This window comes from Pogoniulus pusillus, chromosome 26, assembly GCF_015220805.1.
Source record: "Pogoniulus pusillus isolate bPogPus1 chromosome 26, bPogPus1.pri, whole genome shotgun sequence".
NCBI lineage: Eukaryota > Metazoa > Chordata > Aves > Piciformes > Lybiidae > Pogoniulus > Pogoniulus pusillus.
The window spans coordinates 472,969-487,408 of record NC_087289.1 but is presented as its reverse complement, the minus strand read 5'-3'; the positions used below and the strand labels follow the sequence as shown (position 1 = coordinate 487,408).

Genomic DNA, 14,440 nt, shown 5'->3' with positions numbered 1-14,440 from the left:
TGGTGCAGGGCTCAGACAGGGGTGAGGCAGGGTGGCAGCTGCCTTGTGGCATGCCTGGCAGCTCACGGAGCAGCCTCTGAGTGGGCAGCTCAGGGCAGTCCTTATTCTGTGCTGTTTTGGTGGTGGTTTTTCCCTGCTGTCACCCTGCCAGCTCAGACCTCCAGCTGCTAAGAGCCAGCAGGGCGCTTCGTCAACCGGAGGGGCAGCAGCTGGCAGGCCCCTGGCCACCCTGGGCAATGAAAGGCAGCCCGGGCCAGGGCTGCTCTCCCACTCTGCCTTCCCGGGGTTAAAACACAAAGTGAAATCCCAGCACAAAACTGACCTCCATCATGAGGCTTCAAACAGCAGCAGAGAAAGGGCTTAATAACCTCTCTGGAGGGCAAGGATCAAAATCCCCCCACACTCCCCCAAGGTCCCCAACAATTCCCTTACCCCCCCAGCAATCCCTGCTGCTGCTTCTCCTCCTCCCCAGCATAATGATGCACTGCACCTTGGCCAGGCATGGAAACCACAAAGCAAGGCTGAGGGATGGGGCAGAGCAAGACAAATGGATTTAATATCCCCCTGAATGGAGCCCAGGCCACCACAGCACCTGAATTATTCACGTTGGGTTCAACAGCAGCCTCACCCCACATTGACCCACAGCTCCAGGAGGTGCCAAGGGCACAAAGGAGGCAGTGCCACGGGGCCTGTGAGCATGGCATACCATCAACCCACTGAGAGCAACACCAATGCACAGCTAAGCCCCAAACAGGAACTACACAACAATAAAGGACCTCTCACAGAACAGACTCAGAACCGTTGAGGCTGGAAAAGACCTCCAAGATCACGTCCAACACTGTGCCAGGTCCTCCACTTGGGTGCAGCAACCACATCAGCACTGAAGGCTTGGGGCAGAGTGCTTGCAAAGTTGCCCTTAAGAAAAGGAGCTGGGGGTGCTGGGTGTCAGCAGCTGCAGGTGAGCCAGGCTGTGCCCAGGTGGGCAAGAAGGGTACCAGCAGCCTGGCCTGGATCAGCACTGGTGTGGGCAGCAGGAGCAGGGCAGGGATCGTACCCCTGGGCTGGGCACTGCTGAGGCCACAGCTTGAGTGCTGGGTTCAGTTCTGGGCCACTCACTGCCAGAAGGACACTGAGGAGCTGGAGCAGGTCCAGAGAAGGGCAGCAAAGGTGGGGAAGGGTCTGGAGAAGAGGCTGGGGAGGAGCAGTGTGGAGCAGAGCAGGCTGAGGGCAGAGCTCATTGCTCTCTGCAGCTCCCTGAGAGGAGGCTGCAGCCAGCTGGGGTTGGGCTCTGCTCCCAAGGAACAAGAGGTAAGGTGAGAGAAAGGCTCAGGCTGCACCAGCAGAGGTTTAGGTTGGACACTGAAAGGGTTCTCAAAGGCTGATACAGACTGCCTAGGGAGGTGGTTGAGTCCTCCCCCCTGGAGGTGTTTCAGAGGCAGAGCTGTGGTGCTGAGGGCCACGGCTCAGCCCCAGCCTGGGCAGAGTTGCAGCCTGGCTGTGCCGGGTGATTTCCAAGGCCTTTTCCACCCAATGATTCTCTGACTCTACATAAAAGAACCCAGAAGCCATGAAAGAGCAAAACCTGTCCCAGAATCTCCTACCCAACACCACCATGACCCTAAGTGCCAGGCAGCTCCCTCCCTCTCACTCCCAGTCTCAGCCTGTGCCCCCATCCCCTGGCCCCAAACCACACCAATCAGCCTCCAGGGCCGGTGAGGGCTGCACCATGCCCATGCCACCGGCAGGCAGCGAGGCACTGCTGGCCCAAGCTGGCCTCGATGGATCCCTCAGCAGCCCCCAGCTCTGCTGGCAGCACGAAGCTGCTCCACTCCAACACCCTCTGGCAGGCACAGCCCACAGGCGGGAGTGGGAGGGATGGGAGCTCCCAGCTCTATTTCTGTCCCCCGCTCAGGAACGCAGCCCATGTGCTCAGCCCCCAAACGCCAAAGGAGTTTTGTTCTCCTCTAGCTTTATTTTTCTCTCTCCCTGGTGACAATTCCCCCAGGCTTGTTAAGTGGCTCAGCTCAGGTTGACGAAGGCTTTGAGCAAATGTCAGCAGCACATTGCCTCCCAGGAGCCTCCTGGCAGCATCCCTGTGAGGTGAAGCCAGCAGGTGAGCGAGGCACAGGCACACAGCCCCCCGGGCAGGCAGGAAGTCAAACAGAGCAGCAGGAAATTGCTGTTTCTAAACCTTACAATGTGCAGTCTGCTGCTGCCTGACCTTTGGCAAGGGCAGTGTCCTGCAGAAGAGAAGGCTCCAGGGAGACCTTAGAGCAGCCTTCCAGTACCTGAAGGGGGACTACAAGGGGGCCTTTGGGAAGAGTATTGTCCAGTTCTGGGCCTCCAGCACAAGAAGGACCTGGAGTGGCTGGAGAGGGTCCAGAGGAGGCCACCAAGATGCTCAGAGGCTGCAGAAGCTCTGCTGTGGGCACAGGCTGGGAGAGTTGTGGCTGTGCAGCCTGGAGAGAAGGCTGCAGGCAGTCCTCAGAGCAGCCTGGCAGGAGCTGAAGGGCTGCAGGAGAGCTGGGGAGGGACTTCGACAAGGGCTGGGAGTGCCAGGATGAGGGACAACGGCTTAGAGCTGGGAGAGGGGAGAGGGAGAGTGGAGAGGAGGGAGTAATTGTTGACAGTGAGGGTGGGGAGAGCCTGGCACAGGTTGTCCAGGGAGGCTGTGGAGCACAGAAGCTCAGCATGGGATCAAAGATCACATTTGGTGTTTCTGTGCTCCACAACCTCCCTGGAGGTGTTGAAGGCCAGGCTGGATGAGGCCTTTAGCACCCTGGGCATGGTGGGAGGTGTCCCAGGGCACGGCAGGGGTCGGAACTAGAGGATCCTTAAGATCCCTTCCAACCCAAACTGCTTTATGAATCTATGCCTGGATGAATCCCTGCCCAGGCGCCGAAGAGGAACCACTCCAGGGCAGGTAAGCAGCGCAGAGCAGATTGACCCTAACACTCTGTCTGTAGTACCAAACATTCTGCCCGGCACAGCAAAGCCAAAGGCAGCAGCTGGTGGCCCAAGGGCAGGCTTACCTCTGCAGGCCACGTTGTTCTCAGGCTCGTAGCCAGCCTTGCAGGTGCAGCGGCCGATGGGCACCATCCACTCGCCGTCGCCGTTGCAGTAGAGCTTGATGGGCACATCCACCTCCTCGGCGTTGGCGATGCAGGTGCCGCGGGCGGTCACCAGCGAGGTGCTCTCTGCTCCTGTCATCGTCTCTGGGAAGATGGCAAAGTTCTGCACCACGCTGGGGCACTTCTTGAAGAAGACCCTGACGGACAGCAGAGACATACAAGCCCCGTAGTCCTGGAAGGCCAGGTAGAAGCCGTTACGGGTCAGGGGCCCAAAGCTCCTCACTTCCGTGTTCACCTTCATCAACCTGCCCCCAAAGTCCACCTGGGAGAAGCTCTCGTCAGCAGCAATGGTGTCCACTTTGAGGTAGGGAGCCTCCGTCCAGAAGGCAGCCTTCTTGGTGGCGATGACGGCGTCCGTCTCGTAGTAGTAGAGGTTGAAGGTCTCCTTGCAGGAGCCGGGCACGTTGGGCAGGCTGCTGCAGTCGCGCACGGTGAAGCGCATCTCGGCGTAGATGCGGTGGGCGCCGCGGCGCTGGATGAAGGTGGTCAGCAGCCAGTTGTTCTGGTTGGGCTCGAAGACGTTGCACACCTGGTACGTGCGGATCGTGTTCAGGTTCTCGTCGTAGCCGCTGACCTCTTCCCACTGCGGGGCGGAGAAGCGAGAAGGGATGAGGGTCACAGAACACCTCTGGCTGGGAGAGGCCTCCGAGGTCACACAATCGTAGAATCACGAAATCAACCAGGGTGGAAGAGACCTCCGAGAGCACCCAGCCCAACCTAGCACCCAGCCCTAGCCAATCAACCAGACCATGGCACTAAGAGATCATCCAGCCCAACCCCCAACCCGGCACAGGGTCAGTCCTACACCCTGCTGGGATACCTCCAGGGATGGTGACTCCAGCACTGCTCTGGGCAGACCATTCCCTCCCTGGGAAGAAGCATTCCCTAGCACCCAGCATGGCACAGAGACCCTCCCTGGGAAGAAACATTTCCCAGCATCCAGCCTGAACCTGCCCCTGTGCAGCTTGGAACCATTTTCTCTGGTCCTGTTGCTTGACACCAAAGAGAGGAAGCAAAGGAAGCAGTGGTGGCCATGAAGGTGCTGCTCAGGCTGCACAGGGCAGGGCTGAAGGAGAATGCCAAAGCTCTGGGAATGTGGCCATGAACACATGGCATCATGCACGTGCAGAACAACCAGCTAGCCCAAGGCCACCCTGCTGCCCTGAACACCTCTCACCATCACTCCCAGCTGATGCTGAAGCATCTTTCCACAGAATCACAGCAGGGCAGGGGCTGGAAGGGACCTCTGGAGGTCATCCAGTCCAAGCCCCTGGCCAAGGCAGGATCACCTAGAGAAGGACACTCAGGAATGTGTCCAGGGGGTTCTGAATCTCTCCAGAAATGAAGACTCCACCACCTCTCTGGGCAGCCTGCTGCAGGGCTGTGCCACCTTTCAATTGAAGAAGTTGTTTCTCATGTTCAGATGGAACTTCCAACGCTCCCATTTGTGCCCACTGCCCCTTGTCCTGTCTCTGGGCACCACTGCCTGGCCCCATCCTCCTGACACCCGTGGCCTCGTCTTGATTTTTCCACATGAGCAACCACCAGGGCTGCCTCAGGACCAGGCAAAAGTGGCAGCAAGCTGGTGCCTGCACCCTGAGGCAGGAGAGAGCAGCACAGGAGGCTGAGGGTGCAGGAAGGCCTGAGCCAGCAGGGGGGCTGCAGAGCAGCCTGAGCCCCAGCTCTCAGCATGCAGAGTTGCTCCCCACAGCAAGGAGGAGCAGGGCAGCAACAGGGGAGCACTGAGAGGGGGCACAGCTGCCGCTGCAGCACCACTCATAGAACCAAGCAGGCTGGCAGAGAGCTCCAAGCTCACCCAGCCCAACCTATCCTCCAGCCCTGGCCAATCAACCAGACCATGACACTAAGTGCCCCAACCTGGCTTGGCTTGAACGCCTCCAGGGATGGCAACTCCACCACCTCCCTGGGCAGCCCATTCCAGTGGCACAGCAGGGCAGCAGCTCCAGCCAGGCTGCAGCTCCAGCTAGGGGACAGCAGCAAACTGTGCCTAGTCCCTGATGGCAGAGTCCCATGGGCAGCTTTATGCAGCCCATCCCTTCTCACTCAGCCCTGCTCTGGCAGCAGCATTCTCAGGCACCCCCAGTGCCCTGCACCATGGCCAGCAGCAATGCCACAGTGGATATCCTTGAGCTCACAGGGAGGCACAACAGCACACAACTGGATGATGCCAACCTGCACCAACACCTGGAGACTCCCCAAGGAGCTGATGCACCACAGCCAAGAAATCTCCAAGACAAGAGAGACATGGACCTGCTGGAGAATGCCCAGACAAGGCCACAAAGACCACCGGAGGGCTGTAAGGGCAGGCAGAGAGAGTTGAGGCTGTTTGGCTGCTGGCTTGGGCCCGCCTCTCCAGCTCCCCCTGGCCGGATCCCTTCCCTCCAGCCTGTCAGCTGGACCACACAGCTTGGTGCAGACTTGCCGAGGGTGCCTCAGTCCCACTGTCCATGTCCCTGCCAAAGACGCCCAAGAGCCTCCGTGCCAGCACAGATACAGATGCTCTGCACCCACCCAGAGCAGGCCTGATGCTGCAGAGGGAAGTCCACGGGCACAGGGGCTGGCCACACTCCTCAGCACATGCTCCAGACTCTACAGCTTTGGAAGAAAGAACCTGGGAGTTGAAAGTGCTTTGTGCAGAGATGCTCCTGTAAGGACTCCCCAGCGACTCTCAGAGGAGAGAGGCTTGGCTGTGCCCGAGGCAGGACCCCCCGGGGCAGGAGCCCCCTCCTGCTTTGTGTGAGCTGCAGGCAGCTACTCAGGCTTCATCCCCACCACCTGCACGTGGCCCTTCTGCACTTTGCCAACAGTTTACCCAGGCCCAGGCCTCTTCCAAAGCCACTCAGTGGCAAAGTGCCACATTGCAAGGGCCTCTGAGGTGCCAGCAGAGGATTTTGTGCCCACTGTGGTTCAGCTTCGGCGGTGGTGTGCAGGCGTGGCCAACCCAGTCACACACCAGCAAAGACACAAGCTGGCATCTTTTCCCCTTAGTGCCACATCCTGGAAGCCCCAGGGACACACCTTGCTGCTGGACCCACCTTTGCCCATCCAGCTGCCTGGCCCACCGTGATGTCCATCCATCAGCTGGCATCCCCTCCCACCAGCCTTCCTCTGCTCCCTGGCTTGTCTCTCGGTGGGTCTGCCAGGGCAATGTGAGTCAGGTTGTTTTATGCCTCCATTCCTCAAAGGCTCCTGTTCTATATAAAAGCTGGTTTAAGTGCCTCAGGGTGTTTTGTTCCTCATTACTTCATAAAAGTGACATTAATAGCCAGGGAAGAGCACTGCCGAGTGCAATTAGGGATGATGTTCCAGGTAGGAAAGCTGCTTTGAGCCTGCTAATGCCTCCTAATTACAAGTCTTTTGGCACAGGCAGAGGGGAGGCACGAGCTGGGGACAGACCCTTCACCTGGGAGGAGAGATGGTGGGGGCCCAGGAGAGCTCCACCTTGACCCTTCACCTGGGAGGAGAGATGTGGGGGCCCAGGAGAGCTCCACCTTGACCCTTCACCTGGGAGGAGAGATGGTGGGGGCCCAGGAGAGCTCCACCTTGACCGAGACCCAGGCCCGGTTCAAGGAAGGGACACGGCCCTGGAGCAGCCACACCTGGCAGCGTGGCAGTGTCCTGGCCGCCCCATGTGGCACTGCTGCTCCCACTGCCGCTTCCTCAGACGCCCGCCAGCATTGTCAGGTAAGGAGGTGAAGGCCATGGGCTGGCACCAGGCTCACCTGGGCAGAGGGCACTTACCCCTGAAGGAGGGTTGGCAGTCCAGCCCAGCTCGGCCGTCGCCGTCCGCGTGTCCATCAAGGTTTCTGAGGAGACACAAGGGCAGCGCACTGGTTACTGCCTGGGCTCACCGCAATGCCCTGACGAGAGGAACTAGACGACAGGCTGTGAGAAGGAAACACTGCTCACCTCTGCCTCACTCACAGGCTTGCTCAGATGTGTAAAAGCAAGGCCACGAGCACAGAGAAGACAGTTCTGTCCCTTAGAGTCTTTCAGGCTCTGGGTTTTCTCCCTGGGCTTCTGCTGCTCTGCTTGGACCTGTGTAACTAATCCTTCTGCTTCTAGCCCCCTGTGCTGACCCTCACTTCGCACGTCAGGCAGACTCTGGGATAAGGCAGAGGGGTGGAAGGAAGGCGGAAGGGTGGTTGGGAGCCCCTCCTGGGGACTCTGGTCTCTGAGGAGAGCTGTGTTTCTGTGGTACCTTTAACTTGCACATTTCTGAGTGCAGCTGTGTGTATTTGTGACCTATTGTAAGCACCTGCTGGGCATTGTGCTGAGCTGTGAATGGAAGCCTTCAGTCCTCAACTTCCAGCCAGCTGAGCCTGGTCTGGGTGAATTCGTTGTGTGTGGGGACAGGCAACTCCCAAACCATCACACTGCCAAAGGCTCCCATGGCACCACGGCACAAAGCCACGGGCAGACCTTCAGCTGCCTTCACCTGAGCCTTGGAGCTGCTCAGAAACAGAGCAGCAGGTGCCCTACTGCCTCTACATGGTGGAGTCTACTGCTGCCTCTACACAGTGGAGTCTCCATCTCCAGGGGCACTCCAAACCCACCTGGATGTGTTCCTGCGTGACCTTGTTTTTAGGGGAGCCTGCCTTGGCTTGGGCTGGATGATCCTGGAATGGCTCAGGTTGAAGGGAGCTCAGAGATCAGCTACTGCAAGCCTCTGCCAGGGGCAGGGACACCTAACTAGACTCAGCTGCTCAGGGCCTCATCCAGCCTGGCCTTCAGCACTCCAAAGAGGAGGCAGCCACAGCCTCCCTGGGCAGCCTGTGCCAGGCTCTCACCACCCTCACACTCAACAACTTCCTCCTCAGCTCCAGTCTAACCCTGCTCTGCCTCAGCTCCAAACCATTCCCCCTTGGCCTGTCTCTAGACACCCTGATGAGAAGTCTCTCCACAGAGGTCCCTCCCAGACCCACCACTGTGTCCCGTGGCATGGAGCTGGCATGCAGCTGGCACTGCCCAGGCTTTCTCTTTAAAAACAACAAACCCAAACCAAACCAAACAAAAAACCCACACCGGCAACCAACAGCACACAACAAGCAGAAGAGCGAGAGCAACAACAATAGGCAGAAACAGACGGGCAGCCCCCCCAGCCTGCATTTGTTTGTTTGCAGACTGGCAGCTCCGTGCCTCAACCTCCTCTGGCTCACCCGAACCGGAGCAGGAGAAGCGCTGCCACCGGCCGCCAGGGCCGAGCGGCCCCGTCCCCTCCCTGCTGCCAGGTACCGAGGGCAGCCGCAGGACAAGGGTGCGACCAGAGAAAGTAGAGGCAGGAAGCCAAAGCCAGCCCCGGACCGCCCGAGCGCCGCCGCGCACCCCGCAGCCGCCGCGGCGCTGGCCGGAGGGAAGCGCAGCTCCGGCCCGGCCCCGCTCCCGCCCCGCGCTGCCCGCCGGACCGCCGCCAGGAGCTCCCCACCCTGCCAGCACCGAGCAGCATCCCCGCTCCCCGCAGCCCTGCCACGGCTGCTGCCCAGGCAGCGCGGCGGGGGCAGCCCTCACAGCCCGGAGGTGCCTCCCAGCACGGCGAGGCTCCTGGGGTGCTGCGGCGGCACTGCCACAGGGGCTTCTGAGCCCACCGCACCCAACTTCGCATGTGTCTTGCACGGTGCCAGCCTGCTCCTGCTGGCAGTTCGCCCTGCAGAGGTGCTGTCCTGCCCTCAGCCCACGCAGGAACGGCACAGCCGGGTGGCCTTCCCGCTGCACGTTGCCACTTGGTAAGGTTTCAGTCCCTTTCTGGTGAGATTCAGAGTCGCCTGGGCTGGAAAAGCCCTTTAAGATCAACCCAAACCACTCTCTAACTCTGCCCAGGCTGGGGCTGAGCCATGGCCCTCAGCACCACAGCTCTGCCTCTCTCAAACACCTCCAGGGGTGGGCACTCAGCCACCTCCCTGGGCAGCCTGTACCAACCTTTGAGAACCCTTTCAGTCAAGAAGATTCTTCTGATGTCCAACCTAAACCTCTCCTGCTGCCGCTTGAGGCCATTGCCTCTCATCCTATCACCAGTTACTTGAGTGAAGAGAGCAACACCAACTTTGCTCCAACCTCCTTTCAGGTCCCTCCAGTGCTCCTCACCAGACCTTTCTCCAGAACCCTCAACAGCTTCCTCGCCCCTCTCCCACTTCAGCTTCTCTTCAGGGGCCAGCTACGAACAACGAATCCCAGCTGCAATCCTCCCTAGGCTCAAAGAGAGCAGGGGGCTTGTGCTGCAGACCGCCAGCAAGTTCCCACTCCCACCTCCCTCCACCTTCCCACCACCACCAAGCCCTCCTTCCCTTGCAGGCAGCCCTGCTCCTCGTGAAGCAGCCACTAAGCCACACAGCCCCTCTAGCAAGCAGCCTGCTGAGGTGCCCAGGATGCCATGGAGAAAGCAAAAGGCCAACACCTACCGGTGTCCCTCCCAGTGAGGCTACGTAGGGAGAGCTGCTCCGAGAGCCCCTCAAAGCTTGGTGGCTCTCCCTGCAGCACAGGTGGTGTCCCTGTGCCACCCAGGGAAAACTGAGGCAGCAGAGCACAGGGTGATGCAGGGACTATTGGCTGGAACCCAACAGAGAACTCCTCCTAACTTCCAGCCTGAACCTGCCCTGGCACAGCCTGAGGCTGTGTCCCCTTCTTCTAGTGCTGAGTGCCTGGCAGCAGAGCCCAGCCCCACCTGGCTACAGCCTCCCTTCGGGTAGACAGCAATGAGCTCTGCCCTGAGCCTCCTCTGCTGCAGGCTGCACACCCCCAGCTCCCTCAGCCTCTCCTCACAGGGCTGTGCTCCAGGCCCCTCCCCAGCCTTGCTGCCCTGCTCTGGGCACCTTCCAGCACCTCAACATCTCCCTTGAATGGGCTGCCCAGGGAGGTGGTGGAGTCCCCATCCCTGAGGGTGTTCAAGAGGAGGCTGCATGAGGCACTTAGTGCCAGGGGTTAGTTACAGTTAGTTAGAAGGGTTAGGTGATAGGTTGGAGTCAGTGATGTTAAAGGTCTTTTCCAACCTGGTTAATTCTGTGCTTCTGTGTGCAGCCTGGAGAGGAGAAGGCTGCAGGGAGACCTCAGAGCTGCCTGCAAATATCTGCAAGGGACCTGCAGGCAGGCTGGGGAGGGACTGCTCAGCAGGGCCTGTGGGGACAGGGCAAGGACAGTGGTTTGGAAGTGGAGCAGGGCAGAGTTAGGTTGGACATCAGGAGGAAGCTCAGTAAGGGTGGTGGAACACTGGCACAGGTTGGGCAGGAATGTGGCTGATGCCCCATCCCTGCAGACACTCAGGGTCAGGCTGGATGTGTCCCTGGGCAGCCTGCTCTGGCTGGAGCTGTCTGTCCCTGTGCCTGCAGAGCGGTTGGGCAGGATGTCCTTGGAGGGTCCCTCCCAGTCCAGTGCAGTCTGTGACTCTGTGAGGGATGCTGACACATTCAATGGGAGAAGTCTTCAGGCCCTGAGCCACCACTGAAGGCAGCTGCCCAGGCAGCAGTGTCTGAGGGGGAAAAGGAGCTGAGCTCTGGAGTGAAGAAGCTTCAGCTGCACGCAGTAGGTTTCTCTAATGGACACGTTGCTTTAAACTAAGCCTTCGCCATCTGTTCCACTCCCTAATTATCAATACAAACCCAAACGGCTCCTCACAATTACACCCCTAACGAGGAGAGATGCCAGCAATTAGAATGCAGCAGCAGCCTTGCCACCGAGCAGAGCACCCATCTGTGGTGGCACTCAAGGCGGGCAGGGAACGCTCGCTGCCACCCTGAGCTCCACACAGCCTCCTGGGGAGACTGCCCACAGATCTGTCCAGAGCTCAGAGACTCACGGGTTGGGGGGCATTGGGAGGGACCTGAAAGCTCATCCAGCTCCAACCCCCTACTATGACCTGCCCAGACCTCGTCCAGCCTGGCCCTGAACACCTCCAGGGAGGTTGTGGAGCACAGAAGCACAGAATGTGATCTTTGATCCCATGCTGTGCTCCACAACCTCCCTGGGCAACCTGTGCCAGGCTCTTCCCACCCTCATTGCCAACAATTTCTCCCTCCTCTCCACTCTCACTCTCCCCTCTCTCAGCTCAAAGCCATTGTCCCTCAGCCTGGCACTCACAGACCTTCTCCAAAGTTCCTCCCCAGCTCTCCTGCAGCCCTTCAGCTCCTGCCAGGCTGCTCTGAGGACTGCCTGCAGCCTTCTCCTCTCCAGGCTGCACAGCCACAACTCTCCCAGCCTGGCCCCACAGCAGAGCTTCTGCAGCCTCTGAGCATCTTGGTGGCCTCTTCTAGACCCGCAGCAGCAGACACTGCAGTGTGGAGGGGCAAGGGCCAGGTTGGTACCATTCAGGGCTGTGAGGATTGAGTCAGACATTTAGGGTGAGAGCAGCCAGGCGGGGAGCAGGCGCCTGATGCCACCTTGCCAACAACCCTTCCCAAGAGCATTTAAGCCTCTTCCAGAAAGACTCTTCAGCACAGCTGGGGCTGCATGAGGCCTTGAGCCACCTGGGCTAATGGGAGGTGTCCCTGCCCATGACAGGGGTGTGGGAAGGAGATGCCCTTTAAGGTCCCTTCTAACCCAGCCCTGCATATGATCCTGTGAATAGTGCATCCCAAGCCTGCCTCCTGGACCCTCATCCTGAAACTTACTTCAGATGTCCCCGACAGGGAAGGCTGCTGCTGAGTCCCACCAGAAGGTCTGACTGCTCCCCAGCAAAGCGTCAGAGCCTGCCTGTGTGCAGAGACAAGGTGAGGAGACCAAGCCCACTGCACCACGTCTTGACACTGCCACGCAAGAGAGAGCTCTGACAGTAACCTTTCCGTGCAGGGAGGCCATGAGAAAACTCCTCTGGGTGCTGCACTCCTCAGCAGATGCCCGGGGGAAGGTGGAGCCTCTCCCCAGGCAAGGAGCAGCAGCTCTCACTCCTGCAAGTGGGTACCAGCAAGAACCAGCCCGAGGCACTCGAAAGCAAATGCTTGGGCATATGCAGGGAGAGGCAGGCAGGGCCAAGACAGCCAAGAGGAGAAAGATAGAAATTAAGGGAAATAAGAGAGAGAAGGCTGGGTAACAACAGATGGGGAGAGAAGATCTGGAAAGCTTGCCAGCTGCTGGAAAGAAGCCCCCCAGGCTGCATGGGGAGCAGAGAGGTGCCTGTGGAGGCAGGAGAGAGAGGGCAGCCCCCAGTGAGGGGCAGGGCAAGGGCAGCCACACGGGGCTGGGGTCCCAGCATCGACAGGGCAGAGGATGACCCCTGGGTGGGCTCTTCAGAGACTTGGCCTGATGTGCAGAGCCTGACCAAGTGCCAAGGGGTCACTGCAGGGTCCAGCCCCGGGGCCAAGCCCCAGGGCAGCCACAGCCCCATGCCATACCTCCCAGAGAGCAACCACGAGGAGCCTTTTCCCCGAGCATCCTTCCCCTGTGAGGCTCCCAAGTGCCAGGCGTTCTCCCTGCCCCCTCTCGGAGAGCTTCGGCAGAGCCAGCCCAAGGCGAGCGCACAGCTTGGGAAGCTTCTGTCCAAGTTTGGTGACATTCCCAGAGACAGGGAACAACGGAGAGGCAGAGCCAAGCTGCTTCCTTACAAGGACCAGCACCAGCAGCATTAACTGCTGAGCTGCCACCAGCCTGTGCCTGCCGTGACCCCAGGCTGAGCACCACCTGCACACTGCTGCCCTGCACCACCTCTCTCCGTGCCAATGGCCACAAAGTCCCACAGGTGCTGGGGGACTAACTCACGACCCCCCACGGATGGAGTGGCTCAAGCACACCCAGGAGGTTACCCAAGGAATTCCAGGTTGCTCTCCATGACCACACTTCTGACCACAGCATCCCAAGGACATGGTCCAGGCCACTCCTGCAAAGCTTCAGCACATCCTGAACCTCAGACTTCCAACCCAGTGCATTCTCTGACAGGAGTGCTGGCAGGCACCTTGAGCCAGCAAGGTGTCCTCCTGGCCAAGAAGGCCAAGTGCATCCTGGGGTGCATGAAGAGGAGCATGGCCAGCAGGGCAAGGGAGGTTCTGCTGCCCCTCTGCTCTGCACCTGAGTGTTCTGCTCTGGCAGAGGTATAGGACTGGATGATCTTGGGAGGTCCCTTCCAGCTCCTGCCATGCTGGAGACCATCCAGTCCAGCCCCCCTGCCTGAGCAGGGCAGAGGGGCTCAGGCCACTCAATGTCCTTCCTGTGCTGAGGGCTCCAGAGCTGAACACAGCACTCGAGGTGTGGCCTCCCCAGTGCTGAGCGTAGAGGAGGATGCCCTCCTGTCCCTGCTGCCCACCCTGCTTCTGACACAAGCCAGGATGCCACTGGCCTGCTGGGCCACCTGGGCACTGCTGGCTCACATCAACCAACACCCCCAGGTCCCTCTCCAAGATGCAGCTTTCCAACCACACGAGTCTGTAGCTCACCCTGGGGTGGTTGTGACCCAGGTCACATCATCCCAAAGCAGAGCTCCAGTTAATCAAAGGGACAACCTGGATAACCTGCCTGCAAATAAATCAGAGGGAAGGGAAAGGGAGAGAGGAAGAGAGAGAGGAGAAAGAGAACTGCAGAGATAAGAGAGAGGGAAGGAAGGAAATGACTAAGAGTTGCCAAAACAAAAAGCTTGCAGGGCAGGGAAAGCAGACAAAGGGACTCACATGGGAGGGGAAGATAAGAGAGGACGCAGGGCCCTGAGTACCTTTTGCTTTCCAAGCTGGAGACCTGCTGTAGAAAAACTGGGAATACAGCTTCATGGAATGGCTTGGGTTGGAAGGGACCTTAAAGCTCATCCAGTGTCATGCCCAGGGACACCTCCCACCATGCCCAGCTTGCTCAGGGTCTCATCCTGCCTGCCCTTGGACACCTCCAGGGAGGTTGTGGAGGACAGAAGCAGTGATTGTGATCACACCATCACACTGCCAAAGGCTCCCATGGCACCACGGCACAAAGCCACGGGCAGACCTTCAGCTGCCTTCACCTGAGCCTTGGAGCTGCTCAGAAACAGAGCAGCAGGTGCCCTACTGCCTCTACATGGTGGAGTCTACTGCTGCCTCTACACAGTGGAGTCTCCATCTCCAGGGGCACTCCAAACCCACCTGGATGTGTTCCTGCGTGACCTTGTTTTCAGGGGAGTCTGCCTTGGCTTGGGCTGGATGATCCTGGAATGGCTCAGGTTGAAGGGAGCTCAGAGATCAGCTACTGCAACTCCCTGCCAGGGGCAGAGGAAGGAAGGTAGGGAGCAAGAGAGTAAACCACCAGGATCCTTTGGCTGCCACTGGACAGGGCAAGCTGAGCCCTGGCCACCCAGAGCCACCTCAAGGAAAGGAGGTGGAAACATTGAAGCTCGGACACAAGAAGCTGCA

The 14,440-nt window shown here is 59.3% G+C and overlaps 1 protein-coding gene across 5 annotated transcripts in view; it reads right to left on the bottom strand.

Moving 5' to 3' along the window:
• The window catches only part of EPHB1 (EPH receptor B1), a 67,653-nt gene that overhangs the window by 34,845 nt on the left and 18,368 nt on the right, over nucleotides 1-14,440 (bottom strand). For 3 of the 5 annotated variants that reach the window (XM_064165597.1, XM_064165598.1, XM_064165600.1), the window contains exons 2-3: nucleotides 6,894-6,958; nucleotides 3,033-3,714 (exon numbers count right to left, since the gene is read on the bottom strand). In XM_064165597.1, coding sequence (XP_064021667.1) covers nucleotides 3,033-3,714; nucleotides 6,894-6,958 — 747 coding nt within the window. Of the gene's footprint in view, nucleotides 1-1,671; nucleotides 2,094-3,032; nucleotides 3,715-6,187; nucleotides 6,282-6,893; nucleotides 6,959-14,440 lie in introns of those variants that run through there. The other 2 variants (XM_064165601.1, XM_064165599.1) reach the window with 2 other exon arrangements.